This window comes from Bubalus bubalis, chromosome X (assembly GCF_019923935.1).
Source record: "Bubalus bubalis isolate 160015118507 breed Murrah chromosome X, NDDB_SH_1, whole genome shotgun sequence".
Lineage (NCBI taxonomy): Eukaryota > Metazoa > Chordata > Mammalia > Artiodactyla > Bovidae > Bubalus > Bubalus bubalis.
Genome location: NC_059181.1, coordinates 35,939,483 through 35,958,987, shown reverse-complemented (window position 1 = coordinate 35,958,987; position 19,505 = coordinate 35,939,483). Strand labels below are relative to the sequence as shown.

The 19,505-nt window shown below is 38.5% G+C and overlaps 1 protein-coding gene across 1 annotated transcript in view; it reads right to left on the bottom strand.

Annotated features, from left to right (window-relative positions):
- Positions 1-19,505, bottom strand: part of CFAP47 (cilia and flagella associated protein 47) — a 497,722-nt gene that overhangs the window by 30,456 nt on the left and 447,761 nt on the right. The window contains exons 61-62 of the mRNA XM_006066421.4: positions 11,778-11,949; positions 6,455-6,616 (exon numbers count right to left, since the gene is read on the bottom strand). Of these exons, the coding sequence (XP_006066483.4) occupies positions 6,455-6,616; positions 11,778-11,949 (334 nt within the window). The remainder of the gene's footprint in view (positions 1-6,454; positions 6,617-11,777; positions 11,950-19,505) is intronic.

Here is a 19,505-nt window from a genome sequence, read left to right as displayed (position 1 = left end):
ATGCATCACACCATATGTCATCAGGCAAATGCAAACTAAAACTACCTACAGTGAGGTACCACTATACTTTCATTAGAATGGCTGAAATCAAGAACACCAGTACTACTGAGTGCCAGGAAGAATGTGGAGCAACAGGAACTCTCACTTATTACTGGTGGGGATGCAAAATGGTACAGCGACTTTGGAAAGCAGTTTGGTCATTTCTGATAAAACCAAATACACTCTTTGTGACCCCTATACAGTCCACGGAATTCTCCAGGCCAGAATAATAAAGTGGGTAGCCTTTCCCTTCTCCAGGGGATCTTCCCAAACCCAGGGGTCGAACCCAGGTCTCTCACATTGAAGGCAGATTCCTTAACAACTGAGCTATCAGGGAAGCCCACCCTTACCATAGGATCCAGCAATCATGCTCCTTGGTATTTACTTGAAAGAACTGAAAAGTCACATCTACGATAAAATCTTCACTCAGATGTTTATACCCGCTTTATTAATAATTGCCAAAACTCAGGAGCAATCAAGATGTCCTTCAGTAGATGAATGGATAAATGTACTGATATATCCAGATAGTGGAATATTATTCAATGCTAAAAAGAAATGAGCTATTCAAGGCATTGAAAGACATGGATGAACCTCAAATGCATATTTCTAAGTAAAAGAAGTCAATTGAAAAGGTTATGTACTATATACTAGTCTGAGACTTGCTGACTGCAAGTCCCTTGGAGTCTCAGTCCAGGGACTAGGAGATCAAACCAGTCAATCCTAAAGACAATCAGTCCTGAAAATTCATTGGAAGGACTCATGCTGAAGCTGAAACTCCAATACTTCAGCCACCTGATGGGAACAGCTGATTCACTGGAAAAGACCCTGATGCTGAGAAAGATTGAAGGCAGGAGGAGAAGGGGACAACAGAGGAAAAGATGGTTGGATGGCATCACCGACTCAATAGACATGAGATTAAGTGCTGGGAGCCACCACGGGAGATCCCACCCATGACAAGGTCATGTGGAAGAGCCATGTCGAGCAAGGCAGATCATTGCTCAAGGGACCCCCTGAATCTGCTTGAGCATGTACCCCAAAATGAGAATCTGTCTGTCTTACTACTTTGTGCCTTTCACCAACTCTTCTGACATTAACAGGGGGCTATGCCCAATCACCTTTCTCTGGAAAAAGTCCACTTAGGGCTTTAGTTAATAAGTCTCCTGGGCATGAAAGGAATATTTCTATTTTAACCCCTCTGTTGGCATTCTAGTTTGCCTGACAGGTTTATCCATACTCTTGCAATTAACACACATGATTGATCACAACTCCCCAAGCTTGAAAGGCACGGGAAGCCAAAACATTCTAAAAGTCCTAATGAGAATAGAGCCCTTTAAGAGATGAAAAATTATTAGAATAGATAGTACTGGTAAAGGGCTTCATTATTGGGCCAATGCTTGCTGCCAAGTTCCCATATCCCTTATCCATTGTGCACCTGGGAGTGCATTGGTTAACATAGTTGGAATGTAAGAAAAACAAGTAGCAGCCTTGGAATTAACCACATCAGACCTTTGAGCTAATTGGTTCTTTCTTTGTTGTGACCCACTTCACCTTTGCTCCATGAGAATGTAACTCTGTTTAGTACTTTCTGAGGCTGGGAGAAATAAAGAAGAAACACTTAAAGGGAAAACAAGTTTTCTGGCTGATCAGCCTTTATCAAAAAAGGGTCATAAAATGTCCACAGGCCTCCAAGGCCAGAAGATAATGTACACAACATTGTTTATGGGAAAGGTATGCAGAAAAAATCCTGGTTTTGATAAAGACAAAACAGACGTAATGTTTGGGCTGACTGTATGACTTTGCATCTTTCATTTCCCTCTATGTACAAGTCAAGGTATAAAAGTTCCTTTTGAAAATAAAGTTATGGGCCTCGCTCACCGAAGCTTGGTCTCCCCGTGTCATTCTTTTTTCCTTTTCCCTCCTTTTCTCTCTCTGTTCTTCTTTCAGGATGACTCCTTGGAACACAGGAGCTTTATTGGCTTTCTGTGTTAATCAAGGAAGATCAAGCCCTGTTCTCTGCTTTGCTATCCTTTCGCCTAGGCCGTCATCCTGAGGGTACCCCTGGATCCTGCTGGGGCTGGACCCTGGCAATTAAGCAATCTCTGGGAGTTGGTGATGGAGAGGGAAGCTTGGTGTGCTGTGGTCCATGGGGTTGCAAAGAGTCAGACACGACCGAATGACTGAACTGAACTGAACTGGCATACTATATGATTTCAGCAACACGACATTTTGTAAAAGACTATGTAAAAAAGCTATGGAGACAATAGAAAGATCCGTGGTTTCCAAAAGTGGGGTAAGAGAGATAAATAGGGAGAGCAAAGAGGATTTTTAGGGCAGTGAAAATTCTCTGCATGATACTATAATGACATACATATATATCATCATGTGTGGGCTCCATCACTCAGTCGTGTCCGACTCATTGCAACCCCATGATTGTACCCATCAGGCTCCTATGCCCATGAAATTATCCAGGAAAGAATACTAGAATGGGGTGCCATGCCCTCCACCAGGGGATCTTCCTGACCCCTGACTCAGGGATTGAACCTGAGTCTCCTGCATTGGCAGATGGATTCCTTACCACTGTGCCATCAGAGAAGCCCATATATCATCATACTTAAGACAAATTCATAGGATGTACAACAACAAAAGTGAGTCTTATTGGAAACTACAAACTTTGGATGGTTATGATGTGTCAATGTAGGTCTAACTTTATTAAAAAATGTACCATTTATGTGAGTGATGTTGATAATGGGGAAGGTTACACACGTGTGGGAGCAGGGGGTGACAGAAATCTCTGTGCCTTCCTCTCACTTTTCTTGGAAACCTAAAACTGCATAAAAACCATTTTAAAAATCCAGTACATAGTGAATGATTCTATTTATATAAAATATCCAGAAAAGGCAAGGTTACAGAGACAGAAAGCATATCAATGGTTGCCAGAGATGAGGGGTGGGAATAGGGGTTTGAGGGAAATCTGGGGGGACATGGAAGTACTAGTGGTAAATAATCTACCTGCCAATGCAGCAGACATAAGAGATATGGGTTCATTCCTTGGGTCGGGAAGATCCTCTGGAGGAGGGCATAGAAACCCACTCCAGTATTCTTGCCTGGAGAATGCCATGGACAGAGGAGACTGGTGGTCTACAATCCATAGGGTCACAAACAGTTGGACAGTACTGAAGCAACTAAGTACTAGGTTGCTTCAGTACTGTCCAACTCTTTGATCATGAACTCCTTATTGGCAGATTCAGACCTAAACTGAAGAAAGTAGGGGAAACCACTAGACCATTCAGGTATGACCTAAATCAAATCCCTTACGATTATACAGTGGACGTGAGAAATAGATTCAAGGGATTAGATCTGATAGACAGAGTGCCTGATGAACTATGGACAGAGGTTCGTGACATTTACAGGAGACAGGGAGCAAGACCGTCCCCAAGAAAAAGAAATGCAAAAAAAGTAAAATGGCTGTCCGAGGAGACCTTACAAATAGCCGTGAAAAGAAGAGAAGCAAAAAGCAAGGCAGAAAAGGAAAGATATACCTGTGTGAATGCAGAGTTTCAAAGAATAGCAGAGAGAGATAAGAAAGCCTTCCTCAGTGATCAATGCAAAGAAATAGAGGAAAACAACAGAATGGGAAAGACTAGAGATCTCTTCAAGAAAATCAGAGATACCAAGAGAATATTTCATGCAAAGATGGGCTCAATAAAGGACAGAAATGGTACGGACCTAACAGAAGGAGAAAATATTAAGAAGAGGTGGCAAGAATACACAGAAGAACTGTACAAAAAAGATCTTCACAACCCAGATAATCATGATGGTGTGATCACACACCTAGAGCCAGACATCCTGGAATGTGAAGTCCAGTGGGCCTTAGAAAGCATCACTATGAACAAAGCTAGTGGAGGTGATGGACTTCCAGTTGAGCTATTTCAAATCCTGAAAGATGATGCTGTAAAAGTGCTGCACTCAATATGCCAGCAAATTTGGAACACTCAGCAGTGGCCACAGGACTGGAAAAGGTCAGTTTTCATTCCAATCCCAAAGAAAGGCAATACCAAAGAATGCTCAAACTACCACACAATTGCACTCATCTCACACACTAGTAAAGTAATGCTCAAAATTCTCCAAACCTGGCTTCAGCAATATGTGAACTGTGAACTTCCAGATGTTCAAGCTGGTTTTAGAAAAGGCAGAGGAACCAGAGACCAAATTGCCAACATCTGCTGGATCATCAAAAAAGCAAGAGAGTTCCAGAAAAACATCTATTTCTGCTTTACTGACTATGCCAAAGCCTTTGACTGTGTGGATCACAATAAACTGTGGAAAATTCTGAAAGAGATGGGAATACGAGACCACCTGACCTGCCTCTTGAGAAATCTGTATGCAGGTCAGGAAGCAACAGTTAGAAGTGGACATGGAACAACAGACTGGTTCCAAATAGGAAAAGGAGTGCGTCAAGGCTGTATATTGTCACCCTGCTTATTTAACTTATATGCAGAGTACATCATGAGAAATGTGAGGAATGCTGGGCTGGAAGAAGCACAAGCTGGAATCAAGACTGCCAGGAGAAATATCAATAACCTCAGATATGCAGATGACACCACCCTTATGGCAGAAAGTGAAGAGGAACTAAAAAGCCTCTTGATGAAAGTGAGAGAGGAGAGTGAAAAAGTTGGCTTAAAGCTCAACATTCAGAAAATGAAGATCATAGCATCTGGTCTCATCACTTCATGGGAAATAGATGGGGAAACAGAGGAAATAGTGTCAGAATTTATTTTTTGGGGCTCCAAAATCACTGCAGATGGTGATTGCAGCCATGAAATTAAAAGACGCTTACTCCTTGGAAGGAAAGTTATGACCAACCTAGACATCATATTAAAAAGCAGAGATATTACTTTGTCAACAAAGATCCATCTAGTCAAGGCTATGGTTTTTCCAGTGGGCATGTAAGAATGTGAGAGTTGGACTGTGAAGATAGCTGAGTGCCAAAGAATTGATGCTTTTGAACTGTGGTGTTTGAGAATACTCTTGAGAGTCCCTTGGACTGCAAGGATATCCAACCAGTTCATCCTAAAGGAGACCAGTCCTGGGTGTTCATTGGAAGGACTGATGCTGAGGCTGAAACTTTGGCCTCCTCATGTGAAGAGTTGACTCATTGGAAAAGACCCTGATGCTGGGAGGGATTGTGGGCAGGAGGAGAAGGGGACGACAGAGGATGAGATGGCTGGATGGCATCACCGACTCGATGGACATGAGTTTGGGTGAACTCTGGGAGTTGTTGATGGACAGGGAGGCCTGGCATGCTGTAATTTATTGGGTTGCAAAGAGTAGGAGACTACTGAGCGACTTAACTGAGGACTTCCAGTAGTCCTGTATGGATGTGAGAGTTGGACTATAAAGAAAGCTCAGTGCCGAAGAATTGATACTTTTGAACCTTGGTGTTGGAGAAGACTCTTGAGAATCCCTTGGACTGCAAGGAGATACAACCAGTCAATCCTAAAGGAAATCAGTCCGGAATATTCATTGGAAGGACTGATGTTGAAGCTGAAACTCCAAAACTTTGGCAACGTGATGCAAAGAACTGACTCATTTGAAAAGACCCTGATGCTGGGAAAGACTGAAGACGGGAGAAGAAGGGGACAACAGAGGATGAGCTGGTTGGGTGGCATCACGGATTCAATAAACATGAGTTTGAGTAAACTCTGGGAGTTGGTAATGGACAGGGAGGCCTGGAGTGGTGCAGTCCATGGGGTCGTAAAGAGTCGGACATGACTGAGTGACTGAAGTGAAAACTGAAGGATGAGTTCGAAACCTAGAATGTGGCTATGATTGCAAATTCTGCACATTTAAAAAAAATATTGAAATGTACACTGACAATGGGTGAATTTTATGGTAAGTATGTTATACCTCAAAAAAAGCTGTAAAATATTTTTTAACATCTGAGAAAGGTAAAAGTATTACTGTCATGCTGCTTATGTTATCACAATTATAACAAAGATAGCTGTGACTAAGCAGAATAATACAGAAAATGGAATCTTAATGTAGGTTACCTAATCAGCTCTACCTAGTTAAATCACTTAATAGCCCCAAACCATTAAAATTTACTGAGAAACCTCCTATCTATCTTTGAAAAAATACATTAAAACACCTTTTGAAAAACAAATAGAAATATTCTAAATTTCAATATCTATTTACTTGTTCTTATTGTTCTTTGGTATTCACTTTGTGGATTCTATTTTCCAAGTTTTAAATAACAAATATGAAATATATAAAGCTTTGATTTCTAGAGGCAATACTTTTCTGACTTAACCAGAAAAAGATGACATAATAGAATTTTCCATCTTAAATTCTGTTTCCCAGTTCAGCATAAATTACATTCACAAAACCAGTTACACACATATGCTTGATGTATTACCTTGTCTGACTTGTCAGCCTGAAGTCAACAGTAGCTTCCTTAAATAAACCAACCCCTTCAATATCAAAGACCTCATCCACATCAGGTTCAGTAGCAATCAACATCATGGGAAACGTCCAGATCCCATTTGTCATGCACTCTACTTTCAGTATAACTTGTGACCTTGAATAGAAAAAGAGATTTATAAAGGATATTGCAGGAAAACAAGCAAAGGGGATACAGTATAGCAGGTCAACATCTAAGGTGAAAATGTAAGTAAACTGTGGTTTCAGTAAAAAAAAACAAAACAACAAAAACTGAAACTTTAAACTCTTTTAAAAAATGTAGATAGAAAAGATGTGGATGGGCTGTTTACATCTAAGGAATAATTCTGTAGGTCAGAGTCCCTATTATTACCCTCCCTTTGAGGTAATTATTTTACAGGGTATCTCATTTACTCTCTAGTTACTTACTAAGAATTAGTAACATATGTAGAATTCACTCTACAAATTTTCTGTACCCAGCATAGAATATCATATTACTTAAGAATCTGAGGAGAGGTTGGCAAATGGACCCAAGTGTTACACTAAAAGGTATTCCATAAGGGGATTTTCTGTTCAAACTAAAACATCATAAAAAAGTTCTTTGAACTCTTGCTTCACATAGAAAAATTATATTTTCTGTGAAAACTTACAATGCCCCCAAAACTGACTTAAACTGAAACTTTAAAAAATTAAATTACAACTGATAAATATCATGAACACTTTACAATAACTTGTAATTGAATGGCAATTGAATTGATGAAGACAGTAAATATAGCCTTCTAAGCAGTTGGCTCTGAAGAAGAGTGGAGACATAGTAGCTGACGGTGAAGAATAGTTACTCATGTGTTTGCTTGCTTCGGGTAGAAATAACTCAAACACATAGCTCTATAGTTGTAAGCCATATCATATGTCAGAATGGACTAAGAAATCACAATCTTCTTACATAAATCTTTCAGAACAGTTCTGGGAACTCTTAGCCTCTTTAAATTGGACTGTGAAATTATTCAGCAATTTGGGGAACAGTTAGATAATATATTATCAAATTTGAAAGGTGCAGACACTAAACCAGTTAATTCACTATTAGTAATTTCCCTCAGATATACTTCAAAGATTTCAAGAAGCAATGTGTATAAGGATGTTCAATGCTGCATTCCTTATACTATAAAAAAAACAAAACAAAAAACAAAAAAACAAAACTGGTACCAAAATTTTAAAAATATCCCTTCAATACAGTGCTAGTAACAATAAAATGGAGTAGCCCTCATAAACAACAAAAGAGTCCAAAATGCAGTACTTGGGTGCAATCTCATAAACGACAGGATGATCTTGGTTTGTTTCCAAGGCAAGTTATTCAGCACCACGGTAATTCAAGTCTATGCCCCTACCACTAATGCCGAAGAAGCTAAAGCTGATCAGTTCTAGGAAGACCTAGAAGCCCTCCAAGAACTAACACCAACAAAAGATGTTCTATTCATCATTGGGGACTGAAATACAGAAGTAGCAAGTCAAGAGATACCTGGAATAACAGGCAAATTTGGCTTTGGAGTAGAGATACCTGGGGTAACAGGCAAATTTGGCCTTGGAGTTCAAAATGAAGCAGTTCAAAATGAATTCTGCCAAGAGAATCCACTGGTCAGAGCAAATACCTTTTTTCAGCAACACAAGAGACAGCTTTACACTTAGACATCACCAAATGGTCAATACTGAAATCAAACTGATTATATTCTTTATAGCCAAAGATGGAGAAGCTGTATACAGTCAGCAAAACGAGAACCTGGAGCTGACTGTGGCGCAGATAATCAGCTTCTCATAGCAAAATTCAGGCTTAAACGAAAGAAAGCAGGGAAAACCACTAGGCCAGCCAGGTAAAACTTAAATCAAATCCCCTATGAATATGCATTAGAGTGACAAATAGATTCAAGGCATTAGATTTATAAACAGTGTGCCTGAAGAACTATGGGTGGAGGTCCGTAATACTATACAGAAGGAAGCAAAACCATTACAAAGAAAAAGAAAAGCAAGAAGGCAAAGTGGTTATCTGAGGAGGCTGAAGAAAGAAGAGAAGTAAAAAGCAAGGGAGAAAGGGAAAGGTTACAGCCAGCTAAACGCAGAGTTCCAAAGCACAGCAAGGAGAGATAAGAAGGACTTCTTTGATGAACAGTGCATAAAAATAGAGGAAAACAGAAGGGGAAAGACTAGAGATCTCTTCAGGAAAATTGGAAATATCAAGGGAACATTTCATCCAAAGATGTGCACAGTAACAGACAAAAACAGTAGAGACCTAGTAGAAGTGGAAGAGATCAAGAAGAAATGGAAAGAAAACATGGAAGAACTGCACGAAAAAGATCTCAATGAACTAGATAACCGCAAAGGTGTGGTCAGTCACCCAGAGCCAGACATTCTGGAGTGTGAAGTCAAGTGGGTCTTAGGAAGCACTGCTGTCAGTAAAGCTAGTGGATGCAATGCAATTTCAGTAGAGCTATTCAAAACTCTAAAAAATGATGCTGTCAAAGTGGTGCATTCAGTATGTGAGCAATTCTGAAAGACTCAGTAGTGGCCGCAGGACTGGAAAAGGTCAATCCTCATCCCAGTTCCCAAGAAGGGTAGTACTAAAGAATGCTCAAACCATTGGACAATTGTACTCATCTCCCATGCTAGTAAGGTCATACTTAAAATCTTGCATGCTAGGCTTCAGCATTATGTGAACAAAGAACTTCCAGACATCCAAGCAGGGTTTAGAAAAGGCACAGGAATCAGAGATCAAATTGCCAACATTCGCTGGATCACAGAGAAAGCAAGGGAATTCCAGAAAACCATCTACCTCTGTTTCATCAACTACGCTACAGCTTTTGACTGTGTGGATCATTAACAAATTCGAAAGCACTTAAAGAGATGAGAATACCAGACCATCTTACCTGTCTCCTGAGAAACCTGTATGGAGGTCAAGAAGCAACAATTAGAACCCTGTATGGAATAACTGATTGGTTCAGGATTGATAAAGGAGTACGATAGGGCTGTCTGTTGTCATCCTGTTTATTTAACTTATACACTGAGCACATTATGAGAAATGCTAGGCTGGAAACAAGATAGGTAGGAGAAACATGAATAACCTCAGATATGCGAGTGATACCACTCTAATGGCAGAAGTGAAGAGGAACTAAAGAAACTCTTGATGAGGTGAATGAGAAGAGTGAAAAAGCTGATTTAAAACTAAATATTAAACAAACAAACAAACAAAGATCGTGGCATCCGGCCCCATTCAGTTCAGTTCAGTCGCTCAGTTGTGTCCGACTCTTTGCAACCCCATGAACTGCAGCACGCCAGGCCTCCGTTTCCATCACCAACTCCCGGAGTCCACCCACACCCATGTCCATTGACTCAGTGATGCCATTCAACCATCTCATCCTTTGTCATCCCCTTCTCCTCCCGCCCTCAATCTTTCCCAGCATCAGGGTCTTTTCCAATGAAAAAACTAAAGAAAAAAAAAGGTCAAGGTCTTAAGGAATAATATTTTTGTTTTTACTATATTTTATTTTTTGTAAAAACACATTTAAGGCTCTGACCATTACTCTTATTATGTCAGCACTATTCTATGAAAGGATAAACATGAAAAATTACCTTGTTTTTACTGTTGTGCAACAGTGTTAATATTTTCTTTAACAAACCCATGAAAATTTTGTTGTACTTTTTACCATGTCAATCAGGAAGAGAAGAATTAAATTTGATACTTACTTAAATTATGTAGGAACAGTATGATTTGGGTATAATTATTTTCTTGTTCTTTTTTCAAAATTTAAAGCTATTGGTTTTATTTATTTATTTATTTATTTATTTATTTATTTTAATCATTTAATGGTATGTCTTGCAGTGAACCATCCCAAATACATATGGAAGAAGAAATTACAAAAACAAATGAGTATGTGTGCATAAAATAGAATTATTAAACTACATCAGAACACCACAAGACACTCACAAAAATTTATAAATCATGAATATAAGTTGTCCTAAATCAGCTTCTCAAATATTCACCAAGAAGCTCTAAACTCACCAAATGTGGAACAAATATAAATTCACATTGGTTCTGTCCATACTCACTAATGATGACATTTTCCCCTTCTGGTTTTTGCTGGTAATTTCCCTGTCACTGAATCAACATAATACTAAGCTAAATGTGAAAAACACTAACATATAAATGTTGAGTCACTAAGTTGTATCCAACTCTTTGTGATTCCATGGACTGCAGCCCACCAGGCTCCTCTGTCCATGGAATTCTCCAGGCAAGAATACTAGAGTAGGTTGCCATTTCTTTCTCCAGGGGATCTTCCTGATGCAGGGATCAAACCAGTGCCTCTTGGACTGGCAGGCAGATTCTTTACCACTGAGCCACCAAGGAATCCCATAGAAAAGTAAGAAAATTTAAAAAAAAAGCCCATAGAAAATTATGAAAATAATGTTTAATATGTACTTTCTTTTTACAATCTGATTTTATTACTGCTTCCTGAAGGGGACCCTGCTATCTTTTAGTTATTAGACTACATTCTCAAAGCCACTTTAAATACACACATGGGTACATTGAATGCATAGTTAAATTATAGAAATGGTTAAAAGCACAAGTAATATTGTCAATTGTTTTTTCATGGCCAGGCTGTATTTTGTGCTTATTTGTGGTTCTAATCAGTGTCTCTGCATCAAGACATAAAATCCTGTCTCAGATGTGACCTATCATACAGTATGTGTAGATGCTAAGTATCAGTTGCCTAAAAACTAAATACAAAGACACTGGACGAGGTTTTCCAAAGGACAGATATTCAAAGCTTACTATTCTCACAGACTCCAGTATGACCCTCTTAGACTTTACCTTTAGTACAATGCTATGGTTTTGAATGGTAAAATGGTAATGACAGCAATCGCAAAGGAGGGCACTCAGCAGTTTCATCATTTGAACTGGTTCTGAGAAGTAGTATGGAGAAATACCATGTTGCCAATGTATAGCACCAAGTCTGCAATTAAAAACTTTTTTTCAAAGTAGACAGCCCTGTTTTGCTAATAGCATATCCTAATGACCTTGGGGAGGTCACAATTCCTGAAGGCTATCTCAGATTTCTAATAATTTGGACTATTCTTTTTCATCAGAATACTTTTCACATCTGGATAGCTAGAAATAATCTATTTACCTCAATGGCATCAAAGAAGTAATGCAACTGACAAATAGAAAGATGGAAAGAAAAAGACCACATTATTTAGTTTAAAAGAGTAATAATATTGTTTAAAGAAATTAGGGTTTGCAAAAGCAGGTTTACCTCACTGGTTTGTTTGGTGTAAATATCAGACTGAAGACCAATGTTATCTGCTCTTTATTGGCATTATAAGATTTTTTGATCAAACATATAGCCAAGCAGGATTCCAAACTAGCCTTTTCATCTTCAGATTCAAATTCAATGCCATATTCAAATTCACGTTTCATAGGTTTATCTAAGAAAATCAAGATTTAAATGCATTTTAATTCAACTAAATACATATAGATTCAAAATCAATTATACGTCAGCACTAATCATGCACAGGTATTTAGAGCGAGGGAGAGGGTATATGTTATTTAGCTTTGTGTTCGTAATACCTAGTGCGTTACCAGGTATATAATAGTATTCAGTATGCTTTTAAGAGTTAAATAAATGAATGGATATAGAAAAAAATTCACCCACTATCCTTAATCCCACCATTCTTAAATTTCAGACTAATAAAATAAGAAATAGACAAATGGAAACTAAAAATTAACATTTACTATAACATTTACTATTAACATTTACTATAAACACAATATGATATGCTGTATATATTAAAAGCTTATAGACTTATAATTTATAAAGAAAGCCACATTTAATAATTACTCAGTAAATCCCAAGTCACATTTAATAAGTACTCAGTAAATCTTATTAATGTAAAATAATAGACTGACCCATAACCTTATAAGATCTTTTTTCTTTTTTTATGTACAAAAATAAATCTCAGACCTTCTGAATTACTAGCTTTCATCCTGTTGACCAAATTGGCAATTGTTCCTATTGATAACCATTCTTTGTTGTAGCAAAATCAATATGTCTACATTTAATATATTGATTCGTTCTGGGGACGGGATATGGAAATGTTCCATTGGAAGCCATACTCCATACTGAGAAGCAGCATTTAAGAGCTTTAGAGTTTTTAATGGGAGATGAAATTTCCACTGCATTCAAATAACATATTTTTCAAAGCAAATACTATTGAGATCTGCATCTGTTTCTGCTTAATTATTGAAGTCTTTATGGGAATGGCTGTGTCAGAATCAAGATAGGAAATGAGAAGCTAAATTTAGTTTCAGAAGCATTGAAATCCCTGTAGGGAATCTGTTACTATAGATGTCATAATTCTAATCCTAAGAAGATCCACTGGTACAAAACACAGACCTGATTATCTGCAAGGGGACAGGGGTCACGCAAGTAGGAACCATATTAGTACTTTTTACACTTGACATATTTCCCTTGTTTTAACTAGAATATAGTGATATGAACACATAAGGAAGAAAAATAGAATCAGGTGGTACAAAATCCTAACAAACTGACATTCTGCATTGTGTCTTCAAGCTAACAAAGTAGAGTCTCTGCATTTTATTTGAAAAGTCATATTATCAAGTTAAAAGCATACTTTTTGCAATGTTCCCAACTTGGAGAGAATCTGTATAGTACTTTTATGTGTACTGGGTTGATCAGAGCTAAGTCAGTGAGACCAGTGTAAATTAGTTATCATCTGATTGTTGTATAAAATTAATTAAAAATAATTGATTAAAATTAAGCAGAAGAGGCTATGAGAGCTCAGGTCCTGGGAACTTGACTGCTAAGGTCCTGAGGAGGAGACCATAAATATTAAAGTTAAAAAGAAAGTTGATAAGGGCAACCTGCATGTAGACAAAGAAAATACCTCTTAGGCATCAGAGCAGCATGAGGGAATTTTCCACAGTGGGAATTACCTCAGCCTCTTTGGGAAAGAACTTAAGTATGACAAATATAGCTCCTGACTTTGAGAGAACAAATGCACACTTCTAAAAAACATTTAAATACATGTCAGTCAGTTCAGTCACTCAGTCGTGTCCTACTCTTTGCGACCCCATGAATCACAGCACGCCAGGCCTCCCTGTCCATCAACAACTCCCGGAGTTCACTCAGACACGTCCACTGAGTCAGTGATGCCACCCAGCCATCTCATCCTCTGTCGTCCCCTTCTCCTCCTGCCTCCAAACCCTCCCAGCATCAGAGTCTTTTCCAATGAGTCAACTCTTCGCATCAGGTGGCCAAAGTAGGAGTTTCAGCTTTAGCATCATTCCTTCCAAAGAAATCCCAGGGCTGATCTCCTTTAGGATGGACTGGTTGGATCTCCTTGCAGTCCAAGGGACTCTCAAGAGTCTTCTCCAACACCACAGTTCAAAAGCATCAATTCTCCGGCACTCAGCCTTCTTCACAGTCCAACTCTCACATCCATACATGACCACAGGAAAAACCATAGCCATGACTAGATGGACTTTTGTTGGCAAAGTAATGTCTCTGCTTTTGAATATGCTATCTAGGTTGGTCATAACTTTCCTTCCAAGGAGTAAGCGTCTTTTAATTTCATGGCTGTAGTCACCATCTGCAGTGATTTTGGAGCCCAGAAAAATAAAGTCTGACACTGTTTCCACTGTTTCCCCATCTATTTCCCATGAAGTGATGGGACTGGATGCCATGATCTTCATTTTCTGAATGTTGAGCTTTAAGCCAACTTTTTCACTCTCCACTTTCACTTTCACTGCTACTGCTAAGTCGCTTCAGTCGTGTCCGACTCTGTTTGACCCCATAGACGGCAGCCCACCAGGCTCCCCCATCCCTGGGATTCTCCAGGTAAGAACACTGGAGTGGGTTACCATTTCCTCACTTTCACTAAAAGAGGCTTTGTAGTTCCTCTTCACTTTCTGCCATAAGGGTGGTGTCATCTGCATATCTGAGGTTATTGATATTTCTCCCGGCAATCTTGATTCCAGCTTGTGTTTCTTCCAGTCCAGCGTTTCTCATGATGTACTCTGCATATAAGTTAAATAAGCAGGGTGACAATATACAGCCTTGATGTTCTCCTTTTCCTATTTGGAACCAGTCTGTTTTTCCATGTCCAGTTCTAACTGTTGCTTCCTGACCTGCATACAGATTTCTCAAGAGACAGGTCAGGTAGTCTGGTATTCCCATATCTTTCAGAATTTTCCACAGTTTATTGTGATCCACACAGCCAAAGGCTTTGGCGTAGTCAATAAAGCAGAAGTAGATGTTTTTCTGGAACTCTCTTGCTTTTTCGATGATCCAGCAGATGTTGGCAATTTGATGTCTGGTTCCTTTGCCTTTTCTAAAACCAGCTTGAACATCTTATCATTTATATTTCTTTTTTCATTTGGTCAATAATAACTGAAAACTTTCCTTGAAATTAGAAATAAGGTTCTTGTCCCCATGGAACTTATAACTGGGAGGAAAGAATTGCCAATCAACTACCAGTGATACCGCAAGGTTTTCAATGATGACTATGACAACAGCTACTATGGAGAAGCAGAAAAGGCTATGAGAGCTCAGGTCCTGGGAACTTGACTGCCAAGGTCCTGAAGAGGAGACCAATATACCAAAGTTAAAAAGAAAGTTGATAAGGGCCTCCTGCATGTAGACAAAGAAAATGCCTCTTAGGCATCAGAGCAGCATGAGGGAATTTTCCACAGCGGGAATTACCTCAGCCTCTTTGGGAAAGAACTTAAGCAGGTGGAGCAAAAGGGAGTGGGATGAAATTTCCAAGAGATGAAATGGGCATAATGGGCAAGACCATGCAGGGTATGGTGATGATTTGGGACTTCTAAGAATAGCAAGAACTTATGGAATATTTTAAATATGGAAATGATGTGCTTGTTTAATGGTAAAGTGAGCAAAAGGGAGTTAGTAGAGAAGGTAATGATGTCTGCAGTAGTTCAGGCCAGGTGGTGACTTGCACAAAGGTGAGAGGAAGATGGAGATTAAGCTCAAGCAATGCCCTGTGAAGAATGAAGTGGGGACCATGGGAGCAGTCCTGACTGGTAACCAAAATCATGAGCTTATCATTTCAGTAGTGTATTCATACCCTTAACATACATACAAAATATTTAATCAAACACATTTCAGACAATTATAGAGTATGATATATCTATGTTTATCTATCTACTTATCATCTACCGTCTTATAAAACAATAATGGTAATAATCACTTGGGTATGGCAAGTGGTCATTATATTGAATAAGAAGGGTATGCTTCCATCCTTGTGTAATTATGCAACCTAATGCCTGTATCATCATGCCAATAAATCATGCAATGGGCACTATCGTGGTCATGGGTGCCAGATATGTGGGTGAATTTTCTCAGGACAATAATTGATTTTTATTCAATGTGGAAGAATATTAGTAATTTTTAAAAACCCTTGACAAAACATGATAAATGGTCAAAAAGTATTGAATTGTAACTGATTTATTTGGAAAATATATTGTGAAACTGTGTATTTTATACCATTTTAATCTGTAAGAAATACACTTCATAGCAAACCCAACCAAAATGTCTCAATGAGAAGTGAACATCAAAGTATAATGAACACTGTTATTCATGTTCTTTCATAAATTTCTATAGTTGTCTCTTCATTAATAATAGGCATCTACATTTGCTTGACAGGATGTAATAATCATAGAAGGAAAGAATGGAGTATTGAACACAAATTTGAAAGAGGATAATGACAACAAGGTATTCAAAGAAAATAGAGGATATTGGGTAAACCACCTAAAGCTATTTTCTTTGAACAGATAATGAAGAATGTGCCATCTGCACACTCTTATTATTTTTACAAAATTGTATATCTTTTTGAAGGGTTATTTAATTTACATGTTTTACTTCACTTTCATAAGGTCATTTAATAGACCAAACATTTTGATTAACTTAAAATAACTGCATATTCTTTTGCTACAACTGCAAGTACAGTAAACTACAGAACGAAAATTAAAGGAAGAAAGTGGCAACATAGCTAATGCTTGTCTTACACATTTCATTTTAAACAAGAATCCAGAAATAAAAGATAAAGGAACTTTTTGTAACATAAACATTTTATCCAGCCATTTAGCAATTTAGCACCAAATTTCAGAATCTATTTAAGATTAGGTACCATATTTTTGTACTTTCTGATACAATATTATTTCATGTATTAATGAGAAAACCCACCAAATGACATTGAAAGAATCATGTTTCCATCTTGAACTGTCATTTGTCAGTGACCGAAGATGGGTCCTCTAATACATCACTGTCACAAAATGCCCAACCAGAGCTTTAAATGATAATAATGGTAATATCTAACACTTATGACACACTGAGAACCAGGCACTTTAAAGAATTCTATGCATTTACACTTAATCTTAAAACAAATCCTATGAAATAGATACTATCTCCATACTACAGTTGAAGAAACAGAGTTTATAGAGAAGTAAAATAATTTTGTCAAGGCTGTATAGAAATTAAATAGAAGAACCCAAGTTGTCTGAGTACAGATGTCACAGCTGAGGATACCAGGCCTGGCAAGTGGCACACCTGCTGAGAAGATGCCATCAGCAGCAGCTTCTGGAAGTATGCAGGCCATTATCTGTGCAAGGGAGTGTTCTGGCCCTCACTCAAACATTGAGATTCCGGTCAGAGGAAGAGGAGCCATCAATAGAGATGGAAAAAGGATAACCAGCGAGACGTAAGCTCAGAGCACAAATTTGACCACTGGATTAGGCATACTGGATAGGGCTGACAATCTTGTCAATGGTACTCTTACTAGAGTAGTTAGGACAGAAGACTTAATGGAGTGAGTTGAGCAGAGAAAGCAAGATGAAGAGAAGCAGAGGGAAGGATCAAGTCTAGAGGCCAATGTGGGATCATGGGAGGGCCAATGACAGGCTTCTCTGGAGCTGGTTGTGATTACAGACCAAATCCAACATGAGCATTGTCACATAAACATCATGCAACAAGATGACTGGCCTTTGCGTAAAATGAGACCAGTGTGACAAACAAATCAGCAAATCAGGCACGAAAAAGACAGTAGATTAATCAAAGAAAGACAGCCTCAAGCTATAGTACACCTGGGATATAAAAGGAAGTGGCATGAATTTGTTATGCAGTTAAATGGCAAAACTACTCTCACAGAAAAAGTCCCACAGAGAGAAAATCACTGAACTAATCTCCAGAGAGGCATAGAGAAGGCAGAGACCAGAGTTACTAAGGAAGAATAAATACAATTATAGGGGAAATACTGCCCACAGGGTATAATTTGTAGTCTTATAGAAGTCACATTTCAAAATACTGTCTAAAAATAAAAGCAGTATAATATCCCAGTAGGGCAACACCAATTGATTTAAGTAGTACAGGTGCATAAATCTACCATGTTGGATAGATGATTTCTTGAATTCCTTGACAACAGTCTGTGCCTTGTTAATTTTGGCATCTCTGGGACTCAGCATAATACCTGGCAACAAAGATGTTCCTAAGATTGTTGTTGAATAAAAAAGATATGAAAGTGATCAATCCTCATTAACTCAATGGTGTTTGTGAGGAGTCAGGGTAGAAAGAGAATAGAGAAGTCCTAGTGTTTTCATTTAAATGAGGTTTGATGGTTTTATTGGACTCTCAGAAAGAAGATGGTGAAAAGTAAGAGAAAAGAATGGGAAGGCAGTGGTGGGGATCCTTATTTCCTATTGATCATGTTTACATAGAGAGGCTTTTTCATTTGCTAGAAGGGAAAGGTATAGGAGGGAAAAATATCTCAGCATCAATCTGTCTCCTTCATCATGTTCTGCCCTCTGAGAGAAAACAACATATCTGATCAGTGAATTTGGGTGAAGAAGTGAAGCCTGAGCAGATGAGCAGACCCTTCTCTTTATTTTCTGATATCGTCAATCAGCATGCACACTTTCTCTTCCTTCTTTGTGTGTTGATTGTTTATTCCCATACAACTGGCTAGTTTGGGGTAAATGCACTCAATTGTGGTGGAAGGTATTGACAAGCCCAAATGAATCCATAGTACCAAGTCATTTTCCAGTTCACCTTTATAATAAAGGTACCTTTTGATCTCCATCTGCCTTATTTCTACATCTACTTTTCAGATGACTAGAAATTTGGATGAAGAAACACAGGTTGTTAATTAATGATAACACCTAAAATCCCATCACAGCTTAAGCAACAGAGTAAAATGCCTTAATTTCCACCATAAGGGATTTAAGAGACTATAGGAAGTACAAAATGGCATGAACAACATGACTTTTGGATTCTATTTAATGTGTTGAGTAAACTATAATCAAATGACACACATAGGTGAAAACAGCTGGTTTGCCTTTATATAAAGGCTAAAATAGTATTCAGACTTGTGACCAGCCCCATCCCTTCATAAAGAAATAGGTGAGAAGGGAACAGCAAGCAGGGGGACTTTCAGAGACTGCATGCAATTTGGTTACATCTTTGGAATTGGGCAGTAAAAGGAATCCAGCAATTACCAGATGCTTTTAAGGAACTCAGACCAGAGAGAGGTCAACTGATTTATCAAATATTCAGAGAAAAGACATTAAGACATTAATATTTTTAATGTTTAAAAACATTAAAATTGAGTGTCTGTGCTTAGTTGCTCAGTCGTGTCTGACTCTTTGCGACCCCAGGCACTCTAGCCCACCAGGCTCCTTTATCCATGGGATTCTCCAGGCAAGAATACTGGAGTAGGTTGCCATTTCCTCCTCCAGGGGATCTTCCCAACCCAGGGATCGAACCCAGGTCTTCCACATTGCAGGAAAACTCTTTACCGTCTGAGCCACCAGGGAAGTCACTGAAGAAACCTACTTCTGTATAGCAAGACATGCTTCAGAACAGAAACAGATGTTTACAAACTAAAATGTCTTTTGGAAAAAAAAAAAAAAAAGATGGTTTCCTTGAGTTTGGTGGTATTGAGCAGAGAAAAAG